The 25,056-nt window shown below is 41.8% G+C and overlaps 1 protein-coding gene across 7 annotated transcripts in view; it reads right to left on the reverse strand.

Moving 5' to 3' along the window:
- Nucleotides 1-3,154: 3,154 nt before the first annotated feature.
- NCOA2 (nuclear receptor coactivator 2) overlaps nucleotides 3,155-25,056 on the reverse strand; it is a 248,316-nt gene continuing 226,414 nt past the window's right edge. For all 7 annotated transcript variants that reach the window (XM_087825436.1, XM_087825432.1, XM_087825433.1 and 4 more), the window contains 9 exons: nucleotides 23,781-23,910; nucleotides 20,097-20,262; nucleotides 17,025-17,303; nucleotides 16,168-16,245; nucleotides 15,113-15,347; nucleotides 13,293-13,467; nucleotides 12,522-12,720; nucleotides 10,465-10,554; nucleotides 3,155-6,967 (listed from right to left, as the gene is read on the reverse strand). In XM_087825436.1, coding sequence (XP_087681562.1) covers nucleotides 6,956-6,967; nucleotides 10,465-10,554; nucleotides 12,522-12,720; nucleotides 13,293-13,467; nucleotides 15,113-15,347; nucleotides 16,168-16,245; nucleotides 17,025-17,303; nucleotides 20,097-20,262; nucleotides 23,781-23,910 — 1,364 coding nt within the window. In that variant the 3' untranslated portion in view covers nucleotides 3,155-6,955. The remainder of the gene's footprint in view (nucleotides 6,968-10,464; nucleotides 10,555-12,521; nucleotides 12,721-13,292; nucleotides 13,468-15,112; nucleotides 15,348-16,167; nucleotides 16,246-17,024; nucleotides 17,304-20,096; nucleotides 20,263-23,780; nucleotides 23,911-25,056) is intronic.

Below are 25,056 nucleotides of genomic sequence, written 5' to 3' on the forward strand. Positions count from 1 at the left end.
TCAACAGGGAAAGCTTCATATAAAGAATTATTACCTATAGCAGGGGATTGGAGCGAACTGGGATCGAATCGTAAGAAGTAGAGAGAACTGTAAAGAACACAGGAAGAATTAACATGAAACAGTACATGAGACTGTACCCACCAGCCGCCCACTCCCCGCGGCTGAGACGCAGACCCTGCTGGAAAAGGCTCGGCCCTGACTTCGCAGCGGCAGACGGGTGCGGGGGTGCCACGCTGGGGGGACCTGCGGGAAAGCAGCCGTCTGGGTGCTGGGAAAGCCGCTCACGGGAATGACCCCCAGGAGGCGCTCGCTGCAAAGCCACCTGCGGGAGCGGCCCGGGCGGCGGGCGGCGGGCGGCGGGCGGCGGGGAGCTGCCGGCTCCTGCTGCGGGCGGCGGGCTGCGGGCTGCGGCCCCGGCGCAGGCAGCGGGAGGGCCCTGGGGAAGCCGCGCCCCCTGCTGGATCCGGCTGAGACGGCACCAGAGCCGGGCAGCGACGCGCCTGCCCCCTGGAACGCCTCTCCGGCGCCCTCTGCTGACCACGCTTCGGTGCCAGCTGGAGGCTTCAAGGACTCTGATTCTTTCCGTTTTTTAAATCCTGAGCCGAGGATTTTCCCCCATTGCTTTTCAGAGAGAGTGGGAAAGAGAGAGAGAGAAACATCATTTGTTGCTTCCCGCACGTGCCCCGATCAGGGCCGGGGATCGAGCCTGCAACCGGGGCACAGTGCCCTTCAGTCCTCTGGCGGATGCTCTAACCACTGGCTAAGGCCTCTGATTCATTTTTATAAAGCACCCAAATAGAGTGGAGTTGGGGCTGAGAGGAATTCAGCCAATAGCCAACACAAAGTCCACCTGGTAAATAAAGCCAGGACTTCTGCAAATCTAGCCTTGGTTTCCTTGTTTTTAAAGTGGTGGTCAGGGGCTAATATAAGCCTGAAATTCCTTTTTGTTCCAATGTTCCACTATTATTTTTAAACCAAATGAGTGCTGAACTCCTCTCGTCCATTCTTTCCTCTTGCTACTTTAGTTGTTCTGTTTCATGAATGTTTGTCAGTCTTTGGAAAGTGTAGATAAAAGTTTGTTCACAGTTCATTTACTCAAGCCTGTTAGTTGTTCGTGTGTGTGTGTGTGTGTGTGTGTGTGTGTTATCGTCAGCCTATTGCCATCTGTGGCTCATCTTATGGGTCCCTAATGAAGTTAGGTGTCTTAGTCTGTTCCGCCTGCTATAACAAGACCATACACTGGGTGGCTAAAAACAACACATTTATTCTCACAGTGCTCTAGGCTGGGCAGACCAAGGTCAAGGTGAAGCAGATATGACCTATGGTAAGAACCCACTTCCTAGGTCACAGATGGCCATCTTCTCCTGTGTCCTCTCATGGTGGGAGGAGCAAAGCAGCTCTCCGAATCTCTCTCTCCTTTAAAATATTTATTTATTTTTAGGGAGAGAGGGAGAGAGAGGAGAGATAGAAACATTAATGAGAAACATGGATTGGCTGCCTCCTGCACACCCCCTACTGGAGATCAAGCCTGCAGCCTGGGCATGTGCTCTGACTCGGAATAGAACCGGTGACCTCTTGGTTCATGAATTGATGCTCAATCACTGAGCCACACTGGCCACTCTGGGTCTTTTTATAAGGGCACTAATCCCACTGATGAGGGCTCTATTCTCATGACCTAATCACCCCAAAAAGCTCACCTCCAAATACCATCACATTGTAGATTTAAAAAAAAAAACAGGCGTATTTATTTAATTAAAAAAAAAAGTCTGTTGAATAATTTCAGAGAGATAGAAACAGCAATGATGAGTCATTGACCGTTGCCTCCTGCACACCCCGTTGGGGATCAAGCCCTCAACCTGGGCATGTGTCCAGACCAGGAATCATACTCTGATCTCCTGGATCATAGGTTGACATCAACCACTGAACCAGCCGGTTGGGCTCAGTGAGCTTTTTGACTCATTCCAAGGGCCAATTGATTCATTTGGGTTTTTCCTAAAGATGGTCAAACTGGCTGAATGTCTTCCCTCTTCCATTCAGGTAATAATACCCCATTTCTTAGCATTGTTAGTGGGCTTTCTTTTGTTATAATTAATACTTTTGATATTTCACCATTAAAAAAATGATTTTATTGATTTCAGAGGGAGAGGTAGAAACATCAATGAGAGAATCATTGATTGGCTGCCTACTGGCCAGGCATATTTCATCATTAAGTAAGATGTAGCACAGTGGGATTGCCTCTTATGTGGTAACTCAAGTAACTTTAGGACATTTACCCTTCCTAGAGGTTCATTTTTCCTAGAGATCTCCTCATAAACGGGGGCTGAAATGTATCCTATGCAAATTTATCGAATGGCATCTATTAACTGTTCTTTTTCCTTCAACTTGTTAATCAGTTAATAGCACTGACAGTTTTATCATCACTTTTTTTTTTTTTTTAATATATCTTTATTGATCTGAGAGAGAGGAAGGGAGAGGGAGAAAGACAGAAACATCAATGATGAGATAGTCATTGATCGGCTGCCTCCTGCACGCCCCCAACTGGGGATCGAGCCCGCAACCCGGGCATGTGCCCTGACCGGGAATCGAACCGCAATCGCCTGGATCCTAGGTCGACGCCCAACCTGCTGAGCCACACCTGGCTGGGCGATTTTGTTATCTTTTAAAAATGTAATTCCAGATTGTATTTACTAGTATTTCATATAGTTTTTGACCTGGGTTTTAGGTATTGTACCTACACTGTTTATCAATTATCCACAAGTCAATCTAAACTATCATGAATATGCTAATGTGCAACGTATAAGCTTAAGCCAGTTAGGAGTCCACATTATTCTCATAAATATTTCTGGAGAAACAGGCAAGAGGTGGCACAGTCTGGTGAGAGTAGTAGTAACATCACTGAGGACTCAGTGGACCTGGATTCGGCTTGTATTTGCCATTAAGTGTTGGAGAATCTTAAACAAAACTCACCCCTCTTGGCTTCAAATTAAAAATCTATAAAATGGGTTACCAGGACAACCAAATGTTAATGTGCAGGGCACAGTGTCCACTCCTGCATATATGCAAGACATTATTAAATTACAAGTCAGGTATTTTAAATTTAATGCACTTAGGAATGAAGGCACAATACAAACACATGACACTCTCCAAAGCCATGTAAAACCCGAAGGCATTAAAATTTATTAAATGATGCAATAACAACAGAATTCTTTATTTACAATAGCATTATTTAACATCAAATAAGCAAAGAGCATCAGCAAAGCAATATTAACTTGCATAAATGTATTTAAAATTTCTCTGAATATATCTACCTTTGCATAAACTGCTCACACGAGAAATACAAACATCGATGCAGATGAACAAGGTGATGTTCAGAGTCAACTCCATTTGGAAAATAAACCACGACCTGAAACACTGTAAGCTTTCTCCTGAAGAACCATAGTTAATATATTGCTTAATTTTACCCTTGTATAATCTTTTCATATACACACATCTCAGATGCAACTTCATGAGGAACTGTACAAATAAAACCCACAAATGACAAAGGGAAAAAAATGACAGTTAAATGTTTGGAGAAATGTATCATCATCACTATCCAACAACATAAAGGTTAAGTGATGATGTACTTATTCAAAAATTGTACACAATTCACTATACAAATATAATACATCGGACAGCTATGTAGGAATATACAAGACTTAAAAACAGATCTAAGGCATTATGCTAGATTTTAGCATTTTGAGGTTCTTGCACATAGCTTTTACCTGTAGTAAGAAACTTAAAAGATTTTGTTTTAGTCTATAAAGAAATACCAGGGAGAAAATTCTAATTAAAATCGAAGCCACTACAGTAATTTTCTTTTGTGCAGAGAATGCTTTGCTCTTAGGCAGCATACTACCATACAAATACTAGAAAATTTTAAATTCACACCAACAATTAATGGCTTAAGTTGCATTTCAAAATTGATTGTGTATCTTTGGGTTCTACAGTGGATGTGTGCCACCCATTTTATGTGTTCAGCCCATATGAACTCCATTTTTAAACACAGATTAAAAATTGCATTATATAAACTGCAAAAACATTGCTTTCAATTATTACAGGCCATAGGAGATACACGTGGGAGGGGGCATTTTAATCTTTGAGTCAAACGAATTCATTGTAGCAAAAGAGCTCACTTCACTTTCCAACTCACCACATTACATGAACACTTAAATGAGTCTTATAACCAAGTGAATGTATGTATACTTTTCACATTATTTGTTTTTCACATTTAGTAATAGAAGTAAAACACTGATTCTTTGTCCTATTAAACAAAAACCAAGGACTCAGCCTAACAAATTTACTGTGTACAGCATGAGAAATACTGATAACGAAGGGGATCGATTTGGCTTTGCTTCTATAGTGATCAATATGATCAGAGGATTCCTTCACTTACTTTTCTTCTCTTAATTAGATGTAAAGCAAAATCCATTCCCTGATCTGAGCCGTAAGAGAATTTGTAATCTCTTTTCCTTCAAAACAGCCATGATCATGAATTATTCGAAATGACCAGCATCACTGGTTTGCAGATTTGTCTGACTTGGGGTTGACGTGAAAACACAGTGGGCAGGTGAATAAACAGTAAAAGATACACAGATAATTTTTGGACAGTATTATAGTGAAATGGGACTTAAAACTCAAAACAAAACAAAACAAATCTAGCTTAAACTCCGTTTCTCCTTTGTGCTGTGTGAAGTTAAAGTCATTCTAAGTTACGTTTCTAAAAGCAACTTAAAGCTGGTCACATTGCGTTGCACAGGACGCAAGCCTCGCCACGCCGAGCAGTCATGGAGTTCTGGGCCAGCGTCTGCTTGTTTCATCCATCGCAGGTGGGCAACGCAATGGTCTGGTTGAGGAGAGTAGAGCCTTGTGAGGGGGGCATGTGGACTGGTGGCCCTGAGAGGTGCTGTTCCTGGGCCACCTCCCTGTAGTGAGACCCCTCTCAAGTGGAAAAAAGTATCGAAATGCAAATTTCCAGAACATTTCTTTAGTATGGAGCAACATCTTCAGACTGTCTATTTATCATTTATCTTTGGGCTATATCTCTCTCTATAATCCATCATTTGTACATATAGGGAGAGATATAAATATAAATAGGGGTAGTTTGTCCATTGTCCACCCTGCCACAAATAAACAGTCACATTTCAAGGAAAAACCTCTCTGTTCCTAAAAAGCCTGGCTAGTGAGATATAAAATGCTTTGCTTTTTAGACATCAAAAAGACATCATTCTGAAATTTAGGTAAGAAAGTATGTGTCTTAGGGGTTGGGGAGAAATAGCTCAAAAAAGGTAATCAGTTTCTTGGTATTGCACTTGTCTGAAACTGACACCAATTAATAAAAGACTATTCCCCTTCCCGAGGGGGCAAGAGAAACAACCATAAAAGTGGCCTGCTCAGTAACATGTGGTCTTCCTAAGGTTCATTAAGAAAGAATATAAACATATAAAAATCAAGAACTGGGTCCTACAGCGGCTGCATATCATATAGATTAGATAAATGATTTATGAGCAGAATCACAAGGTTTAGAAAATAAAAAGTCTTAAGTCTACAAATTAGGTCTAATCAAGGCATAGATATCCTTTACAAAACACCTTTAGGAGACATTGCTATGAAGATATCTAATTTAATACTGAAGTACCTCATTTTTGAGTCAATTCCACAATATGTATACCTCACAAAAAATTATACAATTGAAACACTTAAGTCCTCAACTTAAATTATTGCTTGTTTACATAGAAATTGGATTTTATGTACCTTACAAAATGTCGGCTTAGTCAGCACTGCTAAAAAAACAAAATAAAAAACACACGGCGGAGGTGACACCTGTCACGTATCTGCTGTCAGTGTTAAACACGCCAGGGCTTCCTGTGTTGTGGGCCTGTGTGGCTGGGGAACAAGACGGACATGCTCCTGAAGCAGGTGTCTCAGTGGGACCAGCATCGTCCTGACTCTGCTCCTCTCCTTGCCAGTAAATGCATTTTTCCGAAATTTAAGTTAGCAATTGCTAAGTGGCTGGCAAAACATTTAAAAAAATTTAAGGAAACAAGGGGCTTACCTGGTTTCTGTTGTTTTTATTTTTTAAATGAATGAAAGTGTGTGTGTGTGTGGGGGGGGGCAGGGGAAGGGAAGAGTCAGGAAGAGGAGATGCTAATCCAAGCTGTCTGATCAGTCTAACAGGAACTTAATGTGGAAATGAAAAATATTTCTTCTTGATTAATGATTCAGATGAACTCATTTGGTTTTAACAAAAAAAAAAAAAAGGAAACAGTACTTGTTAATGTGAACAGCCCTCTCACGCTCCTTCTTATCTGTTCATTAACTGGAACCTCTTTCCAACTTGGTCTTGAGAGCTTTCTACAAAGATATTGGTCTTCACTTCTTGGGTGTCTGTCCATACAGTGCTGTCCATGGTGTCTGCCCTGCTTTTATCCCAAATGCAGTTTGATTTTTAGAAAAAATCCTTTTCTTTCCCCTAGATGAAATCTGAATATTTTGTACTAGACTGATTAGCCAGGGAAAACAAAGCAAGAAACCAGTGTCTGGAACCAAACAGGAACAGAACAAGAGCATGGTTGTTTTCCTTAAATACGTACATTTAAATACATTCAATCTGACATGGGTATGAAATTTGCCTGTCAACATTTACTTCGCAGGAGAGATCTAAGTTGCACTAAGGTGAATGCAGTGAACAGACTGAGCAACTGTCTGGACGCAAGCTTCAGGCTGTCGAGAGGAGGCAGCTCCTCCTGCAACAGCTGCTCCCCGGGGCCAGGCCCGGCATCTGCTGAGCTCACTTGGGCAGAACTGGCCGGCGGGTCGGTGGGGTCAAAACAAATGGACGCAGCTCTCCAGACCAGTAAGTGTTTTGAGCAAGTGAGCCCAGTCAGCTGAAGAAAGAAGCAACCAGCTACCTTCAGTGTCAGCAGTATTTCTGCAGGAAAACAGAGAAAGTTGTGAAAGATCTCTGAATTTTTGATAAAATCATCATAGAGCCCATCACAAAAACATCAAAATACGTGGCTGTTTTAAATAATGTCAACCCCAAAGGCTGCCTCTGGATGAGTTTCACTCGATTTTGATGCAAGCAGATGGACTGTTCCTCATTGAACATACACAATGTTCGCAAAGGCCAGTTTCTGAAGGACACTGCAATGGTTCCGATCGCTCCTCTGAATGACTGCTGCTCCCTCAGCAATGACATCCGAGCCCAATTTAATCCCTCCCACCTGCTCAAGAAAGATTAGAGACTCCCAGTTGCTGAACTGCCCCTGCCTTTTTTTTTTTAAAAATCCTCACCTAAGGATATTTTTTACATTGCTTTTCAGAGAGTGGAGGGGAGGTAGGGTAGGAAGGAGGGAGAGAGAGAAGCCATCAATGTGAGAGAGACACATCGATTGGCTGCTTCCTGCATGTGCCCCGACAGGGGCAGGGAATTGAGCCTGCAACTGAGGCACATGCCCTTGGCTGGAACTGAACTCTGGATCTTTCAGTCCGAGGGCTGCCGTTCTAACCACTGAGCCACAACAGCCAGGGCCTACCCTTGCCTTTTGACAGCATCCCACCCAGAAGTGACCACCACTTTCTTAATCCTTCCTCAACATTACCCAGTACAAACTCACTTCCTATCAAAGGCCCCTCTTGACTGTCCTTTACTGAGTGAGATACTCCCAAGGTTCCATGGGTACGTTCTCCCTGGCTTCAGCAAGCTACATCACCCAGGGTTTTTGCTCAACAAGTATCCTTGCTAGTTTCTGGCTGCTATGTGCTGATGATTTGAATGTCTGGATACCCAGGGTTGGTTGGTTGTTTTTGCAGTGAGCAAGAATCATGTGGAGATGTTTCTCTGGTTAGTAGGAGTGTATCTGTCAATGTTTTTCCTTTAGCTATTGATTATCTCTGCCTCTTCCTAAAGTTTTCATTCATTTAGGAAATATTAATTGAGCACCTACTCTGTGCCAGGAGCTGGGGATATGATCATAACAAGACATTTCTGTTCACTGCTATCAAAACACTGTGAATAGGCCAGGTAGACAATTAAGTAACAACGTGATCTGAGCTATGTGGGGAGAAATATTAGTTGCTGTGGGAACATATAACACTGCTTCTGGGATTTAGATACTTAGACACAGAATTTTAGCACATCGGGGACATTAAAGATTACCTAGCTTAAGTAAGATTAGGGAGGAAGTCAGCCCAAAACAATGAATTTCACCATAGTACCTTGAAAAGCAACCTGGGGAACCTCGTCAGATACCGAATCCTGGGGGTCAGAGGTGGAGTTATGCTCCTGGACACTTGCACAATCCTCCCTCCCAAGCTGAGAAAATTAGCCCAGGAGACGTCTGAGAAGAACATTTTATGCACTTCTCTCTGTATTGTATTTATTCCTAATTTGTGTCACTTACATGATTTTACATGGAAATATTCCAAGGCTCTGACTGCCAGCCTGCCATCCTGGCTGTCACCGAGTGGGAATCATTTGACCCTTCTGCACCCAATATATGATGTACATAAAGTGTTTAAATAGTTCCTGGGACATAGTAAGTGCTCAGTAAATGTCATCAGCATCAGCATCATCACCAACTCAAAGCTGATCCTAGTTTCCATAACACTAGTGAAAACAAGTAATTACAATTACACTTTATACAAGAGACGTGAGGCTGAGTACTAAACTCAATTTTACTATGTTTAAATGTTAAAATGTAAAGGAATACTATAATAATTCCTGTGAAAGGAAGACTCTTTCAGCTAAACAGAATACCTGCCCTCCTCTACATAGTTTTTTGGTAAGCTCACAATTGTATATACTAGCTCTGCTTAAAGCAAGGTATAATTTTAATCTCCATTTCAAGATAAATGAAACACAGATTCAATTAATAATGAATCACACTTGTTTTAAGCTCAGCAAATGGAACCCGATTACCAATAAAAATTCTGAAAAAAAAGTCCGTTGATTTGTCACAGTGCAGAGCACACCACAGCGGCACAGGGTGAAGTGACTGAAGCTCCTGTGCACATGTCAGCGGCTCGGTGACACATGCACAGTGATGTCATTATTACTCATGGATTAGAAGGGATATACTATATACAGCATTCTCTGAAGAAAACGAGAGCGTCCATGACAGACTGTTCTCTGGCCTTAACGTTCAGCATAAACAGAGGACAGACGGATAAGTCAGACTCAAGAGGGATCTGGAGAAAAACCGAAAGTGAGAGGGTTCAGTGGTCCGGCTAGATGATGTCAGGGAGAGAACTCTCATGATGGCTCCCGAGAGGCACCTGGGGGGAAGTGCCTCCTGTATTTACTGAAGTTGCCTTTCGTGAGCCTTACAATAATCGTTCCATTCCTTCTGATGGGCACCCATCAGGCACCTGGAAGTGCGTGAAGGTAAACACCCTGCCCAGTGTTCACCTCTCCACCACGCCCAGCACTGCCTGGTGACTGCTTCTCTGAACCAAAGAAGCCACACAGGGAAGTCCACATACACCGTCATCCACTGCTTTCTAAACCTGAATGATAATCTCAACAAAACCATCCAAGATCCACTTCTTTGTAGGAAATTCAACATTAATCCTACATCTTCTCCATTGAGAGAGAACTTTTAACTTAAAAGAGAGTTATCTAGTGCTCATGTATCCCTTGTCCAAAGGGATACATCCTGTGTATCCCACAGACCAAAGTGCACACAGCTCCTGTAACAGCTCCTGCCGGGCACACAGTTCAGTTGGGTTCTAACTACTAATTATTCTACTGTTTTAAGATATGTTGAATATGATAATATTACTCTCCTTAGAACAAGTGTCTAAGGTAACAGGGAAATAATATACAAGACTGTTGCCTAAACAAATGGAATATAGACACACACTTAAAAAGCAAAAAGAAATTAAATGGTTTGCCATAATATGACTAATTCACTGCCATTTTATGTTTTGCTTTGCTATAATATCATTCCAGGGCAAAATTAGTGCTCTGTTTTTTGTTAATTTTTAAAAAATATGTTTTTATTGATTTTTAGAGAGATAGGAAGGGAGAGGGAGAGAAACACTGATGACGGAGAAACATCAACATTGATTGGCTGCCTCCTGCACGCCCCCCCACCAGAGATCGAGCCCACAACCCAGGCACGTGTCCTGACCTGGAACCGAACCAGTGACCTCTTGTTGCATGGGTTGACAATCAATCACTGAGCCACACCATTAGGGCCAAAATTTGTGCTTTTAATTCACACACCACCAACAGCTCAATTAAAATTAGCGTAAAAGAATAATTATTCACACAAAACCACTGTAAGTCAGATAAAATTAGAAGGTATTTTAAAAAAAATCATAAGCATTATTATAACTATCTTCAATATATCTGCCAATTTTGGTCTATAAAATATTCATGTTCACTTTACCCTATTCACACATTTCGTCGCTGTTTCTTACCCGAGATGCGTCTCCCTCCTGCTTAATCATATCCATTCCAGGCAGCTGGTTTGGGAAAAGGCCACCTCCCCTCAGAGCAGGATCATTAACCTGAGGGCAACAAGACAGGACAGTAACTATTTTTAGCAGGATGTCCAAAAGTGTAACGGGGGACCAACCAACCACAAACCTTCCTTTTGTTGGGTTATAGTAAAATGACAGGGAAAGATGACTATGTGGCTACAGCCCTCTATCTTTCCATGTATATATTTTGGGGGGAGTATGGAGAAACATGAAAATAAATACTTATACTAGCTGCCTTCAAATTAAATTTTATTTGCATTCTGTATAGAAGTTCAATAGAGATGATCACACTAGAAACATTTTCATGTCATATCATGTTCACTTTTTTGGGTTGAATTAGACCAATGATTCATAGTTGGGACTTTGAAGTTGTCTGAGAGGTCCCTCATATCCTCGTTACTCAGGCAAATTATTGATTAGCAGGAGCCAATGTGAATACCCAAAACTCAGCTGAATTTGGGGAACCTTCCACGACTAAGTGAACTATTCATTAGCATTGGTACATGTCTTTTGCAAATTACAAAGTGAATGTACAAATGCTGATAGAGGACTGATTTTGTCATAAGATACACTGCAGGTGTGTTTTGGGGGCTTCTAAAATAATTGTGATATTCGAAAGGCTGAAATTCATGCAAAAGTTTCAAAGCAATCTAGACTACTACAAATGCACCAATTTACACTTGGGTAGGTTAACTAGGACCCACACTAGACTAGGCCATCTCAGCTGCCCTTACTCTGTACACTTTTCCTAGAAAGCAAGTCAGGAACCACTAGTGGCCCATTTTTGTAGAAAATTTAACATTAACACTATTCTCCACTGAAAAGATAAAAGTCTTTTTTATTATTACACACATGCACAGAACTTTCTTAAATTGCCAAGGGTTTTAAATTCTCTCATGCACTACTATGCCTTTTTATTAACATCTTTTTTTTTTTTAATTTTATTTTTGTTTAAAATATTACAGATGTCCCTTTTTCTTAATATCTTGATATAGAATAAAACACTGAGGCACTGCAAAATTCAGTAAATTTTCAGTAAACTGTGGTTTACCAACCTCAGAATTAAATAGACCTAATCCAACTTCTAATCTTCCCCATTCTCACAATTGTGATCTAACTGAAATGTACAGTGCTGCCAATAGCTTATTGGTAAGTCATTTAAACTTTCCTTGCCTCAATTTCTCCGTATATGAAATACAATTCAGGGTCCTTGCCACATCTATATTTTGAATGAATGAATGAGGTAGTAGAATGCCAAGCATTTTGTGCCCTTTAAAAATAAGATTTTTCTATAAACACAATTTAAAAATTATTAACCAGTATCTTTGTCTCTGGATCAGCCCAGCACAGGTTTTTGAGCCCTAGGCTGGATATCTGAGGTATCAGATGCTTTGAGTCTCTTTCTCACTATTGAGGCTGGTGTATAATTAGGGGTGGTATAACTGTTTCAGTGTTATTTAACACAAAACAGCATCATTAAAAAACATATTGACAAGAAAATCATGGCATCCACATCCAAAGTTGACAGAACTAGTGTTGGGTCACCTGTGTCAGTCTCCCTGCATGAGTGAAATATCATTTAAAGCTAATTGGATGGCAGGTAGTTTGGCCTAAGATTCAACTGGTTTTATATTTAGGAAGAAAAAAAAATCAGTTCTTAATCTAGAAATCTAAATAAAGCTATTTAAAAAGCACATTCACCATTCCATGTTTAGAAATTTGTTTTAGCTATTGCTAAATTCCTCAAATAAGAGAAAAATTTAAATGACAAGAAAGAGAAGAAATGTTTTAAAAGATGCATGAGCAGTCAGGAATTCTTTCATGTGTGTTTCATCATTAACAAGTATTCCTGCTAATAGCACTACCACAGGTGAGGAAACACTTCAAAATAAATGTGGGAGTTGACAGCTGATGCTGAGTACATGGAAAGGTACATTTAATGCAGAAATAGCCAAAGGTTATGATCTGAGGACACTGCTCCTTGGTGTGCTCACCTGCTCGGGACCCATGGAGGACAGCCCCGACGTAGGCACGGAGGTCACTGAGGTCATGCTGATCTGTCCTGTCATCTGGTTCATGTTGCTCATCCCGCCTGTGTTGGTCGCCATGGATACATTGATGTTCATATTGTTATTGTACATGCTGGTGTTTGCTTGCTGCCCAAAGTGTGGTGGGGACTGTTGTGAAAACATGCTAGAGTACAATGGAAAGATGACAATGTTAGCACCCTGGCGCAAACAGGCAGGCAGCTCTGAGCACTTATTCCTGAGGCATTTACTTCAAAATGAACAAATCTACATGGAGAGAACCCAGGATGGGGCAGTGAGCGAGTGCTGAGGGCAGAAAGAGCAGGGCCTGAAGTGGTCAATGAGGCTGCAGGGATGACTACAGCACTGTGAAGGCCTGGAAGTCTGTTTCCCACTTTTGTGTCTGTCCTGGACAAGCTTTGTTTGTTTGCTTTTAATACACGTACAGATAAGGATGGCTTCTGGGGTACTGCCTTCCTCAGCAGTGTCTCTCACAAATTGGAAGGCTGCTACCTTCTTAGGGGAGTTCCTTTTACTTCCCAGGAAAAGATTTCATACTAAGCTTTTTCAAATTCTGGTGACTTCTGTTCTAGAAAAATTAAGCTGGCTTACTCAGCTGTTTACTTGATATAGCTTGTATGCACAAAGGGGTTAAGAAAACCACAGAAAAGAGCCTTGTGGTCTACAGAAAGATTCCCTGGTGATCATTTATATAAAAAAGACACAGAAACAGAATACCTGTTTCCACCCATAGTGCCCTGTGCCCATCCGTTCATGTCAGAGGCCTGATAGGCGGGATTGGCCTGGGTCTGCTGCAGCATAGGGCTCTGGGTGTGCGCCATTCTGGGCGACATTAGAGGGCTCTGAGGCGTGGTAGCCCCAGTAAAGCCGGGATCAGGTTGCTGACTCATTCCTTAAAAGACAAAACAGAAATCCAAAGGAGACTGTTAGTTTTATCGTAGTGACTCGGGGTAGAGAAAGAGAACATTCAAATCAAACACACATAGAAAATTACTTTCAAATATCTGCTCATGTACTGGTTAATTACATATATTTTAAAAAGATTCTAAGCTGGGATAAAATGTATGAAGAAAAAAATCTCTGTCTTAATTCTCTGCATTACTTACAGTGGTGCCTAGGAACATATTAACCATCATGGCTAGAAGCAGAGAGAAAAAATACGATTTTCCCCCATAACCTTTCCAAATCAACACTGGTCAAATACACATATTTCTCTTTAACCTAAAATAGTCTTTAAAATTTTTATATATCACTATAAGGACAGTTTAGAGTTTAAACAGAATTAAAGTTCAACTATCTATAAAAAGTCAACACATTTGAGTAATTTTTAACTTAATGAACTTAAGTCATTCTCTATGAAACAAATGCATTTTTACAAATAAGCAACTGCATTCACAATGAGCTTATTTGTCTTCATAAAGGACTCTATGGTACTTCAGTGCTATCCAGGATTAGCAAGAAAAGGGAAAAAAATTCAATGCAAGCTTCTTGTTCAGTTTAGAAGCAAATGGCATTTAGACTAAATGGATAAAAAAAACTTTTAGAAGACTTTCTAAATCATTAAAAAGGAAATAGAGGAAAGGGGCTTAGAAACAAAGGAGGCCACACCTCAGAAAATTTCAGGAATGACGTTAAGGTAAGCAGATTTTTGTCTAGAAGACATGTAAAACATGCATATTTAATTAATACTTAAATTAGCTAAAAGGAAAAGTTGACTATCACACAGGAAAAAGCTGCATATTATCTTTCTGGGGTTTTTTTTTTTTTTTTTAAAGAAACAGGAGACATGATTTTAAGCACCACAAGGACTTGATAGTTATTTATAAAGCTGATAAAAAATAGGGAAAGTCATTTTGAATATTAATGTAAGCATTTACTTTTATCAATTCAACTGTTAACTGAACATGACATGCACACAAATATTAAAATTTATGACACTACACACTTGTCTCTTAAGGCTGACATTAAACAACAAATCAATATGAAGAAAACTAAGAGGCTTCCATTGTGGTTTCTATATAGCATTTCTCAAGGATTATCTATTCATTAAAGATTTGGTATAATCATTCAAGTCTTTATTTTTCAAAGTTGTAGAATGTCTCTAATATTTACATTTCTATACGTCTGTCAACCATTGTATCTATTGATTTGTTTGAGTTAGACTCAGAGGTTCAAATATAAATACATACATATTCACTTGCGTTCACAAACATGGACATAAACACAGATTCATACACGCACACACACACGATTGGTAGATGCACTATACACACGCACACTTACTTCGGTCATTCTTAAAGTAAGACCTGCACTCAGAGAAAAGGTGGTACCTGAGCTGAGAGACTGGAAGGTACTGTGCTGGACCTGGGGAGTCCTGACAGGCCCCAACTGTCCTCCCAGGTTTCCTATCATTCCCTGGTTAGCCAGAGTCATCTGGGAGCCATGCAAAGAGCTGTGAGAGAGGAGCTGTGACCCAGGACTGGGGGACACTGGGGAGAAAGGACTGGAGAAAGGTGGTGGGGATGTAAGTCCAGTACCGTAGTTCGGAGGAAATGGAAACTGCTGTGCAGTTGCCTGGGGGATCCGGGGGTTGCTCATATTTGTGGGCATCCCACTAGGAGCCACCATGCTTGATGCCATATTCAACCCTTGGCCTCTCATCATCAGAGTTCTTTGCTGAACTTGCTGCTGCTGATGCATCTGTCGCTGCCGCAGATGCTGGTTCAGGATTTCCCTCTGTCTCTGGGCCAGCATCTGTGCATTAATAGGTGCCTGAAATGGGGGCAACACAGGACAGAAAACATTGGGGTAGACACAGGTTGAAAAACAAACTGTTTATTAGAAATAGGATAAAAAACGGTACAGTCTCATGCAAAATTATTGGGAAAATACATTTACATGGCAAGAACATTTTAGAGCTAACTATTGGTGGTTGAGAATGTGAGCTAAGTTCTACAGAGATGGTGACTATTCCGAAACTTGCAATGACGTGCACGGGTAAATTCAGTGTTAATACCAATGAACTTGGGGCGTGTGGTGAGAGGACAGTTAACTGAAGGACCTCATGGTAACTCCAGTCCCATCTGTAAGAGGGGTCTGGTATCAACTCTGAGGATGGCAGTTTAGTCTCAGTCAAGGGCATTCAAGTCTGAAGGGAAATCATATCACGGTGCCAAAAGGTGCTTGAAGCCCTTCAGAGAAGGCTGAGCAGAGGCAGGGAGAGAAGGGGTGTGTGGGGGGAGGTGAAGGGAAGAGACACTGGCGCTTGCTGTTAGCAAGAGGTATCAGGATGTTTATGGGCCCCAGCAATATATAGCTGATCCTCATTACTTGTGGATTCCTTATCTGTGCACTCACTCGCTCACTAAAATTTATTCATATTCTGAATCAATATTCACATCACCACCATCACTTATGGACATGTGCAGAGCCGTGGAAAATTTGAGACCCCCCGTGCCTATTTCCTCCTGACTGAATGACACTACAGATCCACTGTGCTCGTGGGATCCTATGGCATTCTAAGTTACTTTATGAGGGACATCAAGGGGTGAGAAATGGATACAGTGAAAGCAACGGCTGGGCTGCTCCTTACCTGGGTAGGAACTCCAGGCCTCAGAGTCAAGTTCACATTTGAAACATTGCTGATTTGATTCATAAGGGGCTGGCGATTCTAAATGGATACACATAGGAATAATTTAAAACACACAATATATTTTATCTCAAATCACCCTTCCAACCCAACATGTGCACGCTACTGGATACTAAAGCCCTGGGGTCTGCAGCTGGATTCCCATGAAAGCTAGTTCTGAATGAGGTATCACATTGCTTATAACTGGGAAATTATTTTGGACTATTTCAAAAACAAGCTGGCTGCAAGGGAGAAAGGGAGGAGCATGATCAGAAAAGGAGGCTAAGAGGAAGACTAGAAAAAGGCAGGTGCTTAGCACTTAGAGAAATGAAAGGAGATTTGAAAGCCTGTAACCCTGTGACTCGCTGTGTTATAGAAATCTGCCCGGGCTTGTTGCTAATAGTGGCTATTTTTGTCATGAGATAGGACTCATGACAGGAGCAGCTGGTGTCCCAAGTGCTCGCTTTGGGCTAGAAACTGTCCCTTAAACGTACACATACTGCCCTGTACTGTACAACAAGCCCATTTTACAGAATGAAAATTGAGGCTCAGAGAACTCAAGGTTAGACCATTAATAAATAACGGAGTTAAGGTATAAAAGGATAGCTACTCTGTACTGGAGTTAGTGGAGGAGAAAGAAAGGAAGTGGAAAGGAGTATGAAAATTGTAGGATCATCTTGGAGAAGTGTTAACCCTCTGAGAAAGTGTGGAATGAGATTTAAGCCATCCAAAGGCCGCAGGATTGCTGCGCCACCTGACACCAGTCTTCCTGTGCCCCACAGCCCTCGCCCCCCAGCTTCCAGGCACCACAGAGAACATACCTGCTGTGCTTGGAGGCGATGCTGCAGTTGAAGCCTCAGCTGGTTTGGCTGGTTCTGCACCAGGCCTGTGGGCCTGAGGCCGGGTCTGGGCTGCATGCGAAGTGTGGCATAACTAGGCCGCTGCCCCATGCTGTGGAAGTTGGGGTCTTGCATGGGAGAATAGCTCCCCTGGGCAATCTGGGCCTGAGACGCGTACTGCTGGGGGAAAACGGGTGCCTTCTGCTCCAGCATCATGTTGGAATCCTGACTCGAGAACTGGTCCGGATCTACTCCTTGGCTCTGAAGAGAAAGCCCCGAAGAAACAAAGAAATAAATAAATCCACTAAAAACAGCAGAGGAACTATAAGGTTGGTTTCTCTCACTGTCAAGAGGTTTGAAGCCTTTTATACTGTACTCACTACACAAAGGTATTTTTAGCATGACTTCGCTTTGTTTCTAGGAAAGGCTTTGTTCAATTGATCCAGTTATGTGAGGAAGGAAGCAGGGGTCGGGCCTGACTTCCAAGCCACTTCTTCCTAGGGAAGGGAAACATAGGCCACGACTAGGAATGCCGTCTACTCACTCCACCAATCACTGACTGACCTGGACTTTTTTTCTTTAAAAAAATTTATTTTTTTAGTATGATTTCAGAGAGGAATGGAGAGGGAGAAAGAGACAGAAACATCAATGATGAGAGAGAGTCATAGATCGGCTGCCTCCTGCATACCCTCTACTGGGGATCGAGCCTGCAACCCAGGCATGTGCCCTGACCAGGACTTGAACCATGATCTCCTGGATCATAGGTCAGTGCTCATCCACTGAGGCATGCTGACTGGGCTGACCTGAACTTTAAATGCACGTTTCATGCTTTTGACAGATTACTTATACCTGTATAATTCACTTTAATGAAACAACCACCTAGCTGGGATCAGCAGTGTTGGATTCCCCACCAACATTATTCCCATTTTGCAGATAACAAAACCGAGACTTGCAGACGTGAAGCAAATTGCAAGAAGCCTACCTGGCTAGTAAGTAGTGGGTTCCAGTCCAATTTGTGACTTAGGACCTGAGCTCCTCACCAGTATGATACACTATCTTTCTTTAACTGTTTTCTGTGCCTGTCAGAATTTCCTACATACCCCACATTTTGCCACCATCTGATTACCCACTAGACAGAGAGAGAGAGAGAGGAACATTGATTGGTTGCCTCTTGTATGCACAATGACCGGTGACCAAACCCACAACCTGGCTATGTGCCCTGACCGGGAATCAAACCTATGACCTTTCAGTGCACAGGACAATGCTCTAATCAACTGAACCACACCGGCTAGGGCCCCATAATTCTGAAAATGTGGATGGAGTCTACGTGGGGGAAGCCATTTATTGTTGAATTATTGCTCTAACTAAATCCACAAAACTATCTCAGAACTTTAAATATTTGCCCATCTTTAGCCCTGGCCAGTGTGACTCGGTTGGGCATCATCTGGTGCACTGAAAGGCTGGAGGTTCAATCCTGGTCAGGGCACATGCCCAGGTTGTGGGCTTGATCCCTGGTAGGCGGGATGCAAGAGGCAGCTGATGGATGTTTCATTCTCATATGGATGTTTCTCTCTCTTTCTCCCTTTCCCCTCCTCTCTCTCTAAAAATCAATTAAAAAATTATATATTTGCCCATCTTTAACAGAAAGTTTAATTAACTTCCATTTTCAAAGAAAATGCAGTTCTGATGAATACAAATAAAGTCCACTAGTACTTCATCTTTTCCCTGACTCCACCTAATAACCACATTTCCATAATTCAGTTTAATATGATATAATGATAGATTTGATGAGACAAAATAGAAATAATATAACAAAATGGAAAAAAGGAGACTAAAATATTAAATGATAAAATGACGGCAGTTTTGATAAAAACAATGCTCTCAGCGACGCCAAGGATCCCATTTTTAAATGTCACTTAGACAAAACTCAAGGGCGACACTGAATGTTGAATTCTAACTACTACCCAAGGCAAAGCAAGCCAGCCACACAGGAAATATTTAAACTCCATTTTCCTTTCTTGATTTCTTTCAGGCTGTATCATGTAACCTCAAGTCATTTCTTTCCATTCTGCTGTTCTCAGTATGAATTGACAAGTCTGAACTCCCACTTATGTCTGTGACTGTGGGGATTATGACGAGACTATTTTTAATGTTCCAGAGAAGTCTCCAGTGACTGCATCACCTTCATCACAGACCCTCACGGCATGTCAGGCGCCCAAGAAGTTGACCGGACACTGGGAGGTACTTTTTAGTAATAACAAAAAAGGATGATTCACGCTGAGGGGAGAAGACAGCAGCGTGACTGTGATCGCCTTTTCTAGGTTCCTCCTTCCACAGTAAACCAGGAAGGCCACTTCACACAAATTTAGCTGCGTAGCCAGAGGCAGAAAGTCCTGTGTCCCTTCACGAGACTGTGTTAGGTTATTTATTATATTACTGCTATAAAGTACTCTTTATAAAGTAATACAGACACTTACTTTAAGTTACCAACTAATTACCAGGAGGAGGGAAGCTAACTGAGTACACTAAGATTGGTTAACTTCTTTATGTTCCCATTTATGCTTAAAGATCCCCAAAATTGTGTGGGCTAAACCCACACAGAGGTCAAAATGATTAGTGAACTATAGCGACCTCTAGAATGACTTCTGCTACTGTATGTGCAAAGTATTCTGTTGGAACAAATATCTTCCTATCACTGGCCCACATATATAAGATTCATATGGTGATCTTGGACACTGGTTTTCAGACGACAACATTCTGGGTCATCAGGGCAGTAATGTTCCATTCTGGGCCTCTCTGCTCCTGCGTGTCCCTCCCCGTTGTTAGGTGAGCTGGACCAGCGTTTCTGCCTTTCAGCTCAATAACCCAAATTCTACGTAAAGCTAATTTCCAGTCTTTTCCACTCTTGGGCAGGAGTTTATGTGGGAGTAACAGGAGAGGATGAGAAAGAACAGAGCTAGCTGGCATGAGGTGAGAAGGTGTTGGAAAAAGCAGACGAGAGGAAATGACCCCTCATGCCCACAAGATGCTCGGCCCGCGGCTTCCTGCGCGTACCTGGCTGACCAGCTCAGGTATTCCCAGCGCTCTGTCAATCTCCTCCAGGCCGTCGAAGTTCCGCAAGGCCAGGTAGAGCTGGTCCAGCAGCGCCCCCTCATCACTCGGCGACTCCGCGGCGGGGTGCGGGCACAGCAGGTCATCTGGGGAGCTGCCGAACGGCTGCCTGCAAAGACAGAGACTTCACCTCAGGCCTGTGGGAGAGCTAGTCGGCTGAGGAACATTTTTCCCCCATAAGGACAAAAGTATCAGTTGATTTTCAGGATCTTTGGAATAAAATACTGCACTAGCTGGACACAGAACAAAATGACAACCCACAATCATAGATACACTGAAACACAGGCCTATGTGAGTCCAGAGCCCACATGACCATTACGTTTCCACAAATGGGCACTGACTCCTCAAGCTCATGTATATTTACTTTGCACTAAGCAATCAAGGGACTTTCCTGAACTTTGTGAGGAAAGACTTATTGATTGAACAGTCTTATTTCACGGGAGGCTGTGCTGACTCACCTGTGATAGATGAGAGCACAGCAGGAATAAGAGTCACGTGAATTTTTGAACTCGGCTGTCACTAGACTAAACTTGGCTGGACTAATAGGAATCTTAGTTTATACATAAGCAGGACTTGGAAACATGAAAGCCCTCCTGATTAGTCAAGAGAAGCTGCCCATGAACATGCAAGTTACGTGTTATTCTGCAAGGTAATAAATAGGTGATTAAACCATAACACTAAACTCCCAACTCTATGGTATATAAAACTCCTATGATTTAAATTAACAGACAAATTGGGGGAATTTTTACAAAGAACTTCTGAGTTACTTTAATACCGAAGGGGAAATGATACTTACATTTTGCCAAAATAGTCTAAATTTGTGCCCTTAGAGTTACTATGTGATGTTTTGGAGGAAATAAGTTTATAGGTAACTTCATTCTTTAGTGAAAATAGATTCATCAAGGAATGAAGTTGCCTATTTAACCCGGTTGAATGCACCATGTTTTCTGAAGATAGCTTAATACGCCAAGTTGGCCTAGAATCCAGAAATCCTGAAATGCTGACGATGAAAGCCAACAATTTCAACCAGTTATAACAACACAGTACATTAAAAAATAATCTAATCTAGACTCTCCATTGATCCCCTAGTTACTTGTAAAGAAAAATCATCCAATTAAAGTGTCCCTCAATGACACCCCTCACCGGCTGTCGCTGGCTCCAAGCCTGCAAGTTCCACTGCCTCCGAGGCATCGCCACCAGGCCATGTAGCTATCCAAGCACCAGCCACCTGGGCACCCTATGGGTTTCCACCAACACTCCCAGGGGCTCTGCTTTCACTCTGGGACTCTTTCTACACTGGTCTCTTCTACACCATTGCCTTGGCTCTCGGTGAACAGCAGGCACTGAAACAGTTCCTCCACAACCAAGAGTGGATGTTGTCTATGTGCCAGGTTCTCTTAGACTGAGACCCAAAGATACTATTCAAGTATTTTCTTTGTCTAGCTTTATTTCAAAATTTTCAACTTCTGTTTCTTCAGAAGCTTCATTCCTACACAACACTCCCCCACCCTGCCCATCTCTCCACTGGTGATAGGCTCGTGTGAAATCTCCTCTCTCATTTAACCCCAGCAAGGTGGCGCAGTTCTGTAGGAACCCAGACTCCCCAGGCTTGCAACCCATTCGGTCAGAAGGAAGGGGAGGAGCTATCTCCTACCTTTGTAAGACAACTGCACCCTAGTAAAGACACATCCAAACGCTTAAAGAAAAAAAACGTTGCAAATATTAAACAATTTCCTACATAATAAAATAACCCATTTGTGTTACTTGCTTTTTGTTTCTTTTTTAAATTAAAGGAATCAAACTAATGCAGATTGGACAGGGCTCATATTGATCTTCTGCTATTTTTTAAAAAAAATGTCATTGAATCCTCTGAATCCTTTATTACTCCCTTAACATACAGAAAGGAAAACAGGCACCACACCACAACTCTGAGCTGTGCAACCCTGTGACAAAGCATTATATCCCAGGGTGGTGCTCACTCAGAAATTTGTATATTTAAGTAGCTCTGGAAATGCAGTCTACCTCTGTGAAGTTTCAGAAACCCTGCTGACGTTCATCATTTGTGATTTGATAAGAGTATTATGTAATTTTAGACTAGAATATTCCAAGAAGGACATAAATATTCAGTCTGCAGAAAGGTCTTCATGGAGTCTCCAACCCCAACTCCTTATAAGTGAGCTTCAAGGCCAAATTTCTCCAGTGTAAGTTTTCTAAGAAGTTTACTTCCTGGAAAGCAAAGCCTGCATCCTGTAAGTTCCCCCACTGCCTCTTGCTCAGGCTCAGAGCCGTCTCCCTGACTTGGGGCTCTGGCCCACTCAGCCGGCTGGGGAGTGCTACCACTTGGCCCTCCAGGTCCCCTGTGCAACATGGGCCTCCAGTGCTCTGCTAAAAGCAGAGAGATCATGCAGTAACACAACTGTGATGTTGTCTTGCCGGGCATAACACAAAACAAAAATGCATGTTTTTATCCACGAAGCATAGAGAAGTCAAGGAGCTACTCTGAGACTGCGAGACTGAACTGAGGGACTTTGGGATAGACCCAAGTAAGTAGGGAACCGACCCCTGGCAGAGACCCCTGGCAAATTCTTTCTTAAGAAAAGTGTCCTCAATTTCAACCCCAAATGTTTCATTGACAGAGGTCAGCTATGAACTCCCAATGAAAGATTACCAAAGTACCGAGGGAAACAGGTCAATCACTAGATTTAGAACTTCAAGTACAGATATTGAAATCACTGAATGAAAAAACTTAGAAAGTAAGGATTAATGTAATGTTTAAAGATATAAAGATAAAAAAATCACAAAAATAAGCAAATACCAACTAGTATAAATAAATAAATCCACACCTAGACACACTGTAGTAAAGCCACAACGCAGCAAATACAAAGGACAGTTCAAAAGCAATTAGAAATAAAAGATCACTTACAAGGAAATGAAAAATGATGAGACTGATAATCACAACCAAAAACACTCAATAAACCTGATCATACAACACACCCTTTTCCAAAAAATTGTTTCAATGGCTTAATGTACAAAGTCTGAGTTCTTCAGTTTGGTATTTAAGACCCTCTAGAAATCTATTCTAGTACTGATCTACTCTTCCAGCCAAATCTGATGGTGCCTTTTATTTTTTTCCAATGTGGCAAAATATACAAAATAGAAAACTAGATGGTTTCTGTTACCTGAAACATGCTGTGTTGCTTTGTAACATCTAGTCCTCTGACTATGCTGCTTTTGCCAGGTGGACTGGCTTCCTGCCATCTCCGCCTCCTGACATTAGACCTTTTCTTCATAGCCTCGAAGCCTTTCCTAGTCACCCCAGTTGATGATGTCTTGAAATATGGTTCATTTCTCTTGTGGCATTTTGAGTACACACGACCACATATTACAGTTATTAGTGCACATATTTTATTTTCCAGCTACAGTATAACTTCTTTAAAGGCATGCTCTAGGTCTAACTGAGCTTTGAATTTCCCCCTCCCCTACATGCCAGTAGACGATACAGTTTGAATACATGAAAAGTGGTCAAGCACAAAAGGAAAAGATTGACTTCTAGCATAGGCACGTATAAAATAACGCACAGAACTCAGGAAGCAGCTCTCTTGGATCTCCTGGGGGCTCAGGACTCACCTGCTTTGGCTGGCAAAGGAGGCCTGGTCTATAGGCAGGATGCTCTCAGGCCACGGGGCGGTCTGGTTTGGAGGAGCTTGTTGTTGGCTATACTGGGGCCCCCCTATGTTCATCTCTAATTCAGATGGCCCTAAAAAAGGAGAAGACAAAAGTCCAAAAATCTTACAACTTGTAAACAGGGAAGTATCTGCTTCTGTTACGTAATACAAAGTGAAATATCTGGTTCTTAGGAAATAAGAGACAGAAGGAACAATAATCAGGTGAAAATAAGAAGATATCTTTTGTCCTGATACAGAAATAAAGGCAGTAAATATCAAGGCTAATACCCGCTTCAGGGATGGTCTAGAGCAGCAGCTGTACACCTCTCCTTGCCCTGACGACTCTTTATAGTCTGTCAAAAGATTTTGCTTATGTGGGATGTATCTTGTTGATATTTATTGTATTGGAAATGAAAACTGGCAAATAGAAAAAAATAATTATTACTTCACTTAAAAATCATCCCAATAAACCCACTATATGTTAACACAATTCTTTTTGAATGAAAATAAAAACAACACCTTTTACTGGCATTGTTTTACATTTTTGCACATCACTTTAATGTCTGGATTGACAGAAGAGAGCCAGAATCTCCTATCTGCTTCCACCTTCTATGTACCCATGACACAGTAAGAGTGAGGAAGGAAAACTGTGTCTTAGTACGATCATGAAAAAGTTTTGGCCCGGCAGACTCCCTTTTGAAAGGGCACGGGGGCTGTGCATGCTCCTGAACTTACTGTAATTCAGCGAGTCCACCAGCCAGTAAGGGTGGAGGAGAAAGGAGGCCAGAGAGCTCAGACATGCGGTTCTTAAGAGTTCTTTTGACATTTAAGGTTAATTGATGCTATGAGCTTTTTAACAATTTTATTGTTATCATTATCTACAGACCTGTCTTCCATTACAATAGATTTCCTGTTGAGTTCCTGGCTTTTTTTGAGTTTATTAAAAACTAAAAATTCAGCTACACAACAAAGCTCACCGAGAGAATTTTAAGCTCAAAAGCCAGGTGAGGTGTCCTTCAGTGAAGCAAGACAATAAATTAAATTTCTGGATATAAGGTATTTATTGTAATGATTTTTTAAATGAAGGAATATTTAAAAAATTTCCCGGTTTTTGGTCTGCACACCAAAAGGTCGCAGGTTCAATTTCCAGTTAAGGGTACATACCAGGGTTGCAGGTCCCATCCCTGGTCTGTCCAGGTCAGGCATATACGGGAGGTAACCAATCAATGTGTCTCTCA

This window comes from Miniopterus natalensis, chromosome 16 (genome assembly GCF_054644295.1).
Source record: "Miniopterus natalensis isolate mMinNat1 chromosome 16, mMinNat1.hap1, whole genome shotgun sequence".
NCBI classification, from domain to species: Eukaryota; Metazoa; Chordata; class Mammalia; order Chiroptera; family Miniopteridae; genus Miniopterus; species Miniopterus natalensis.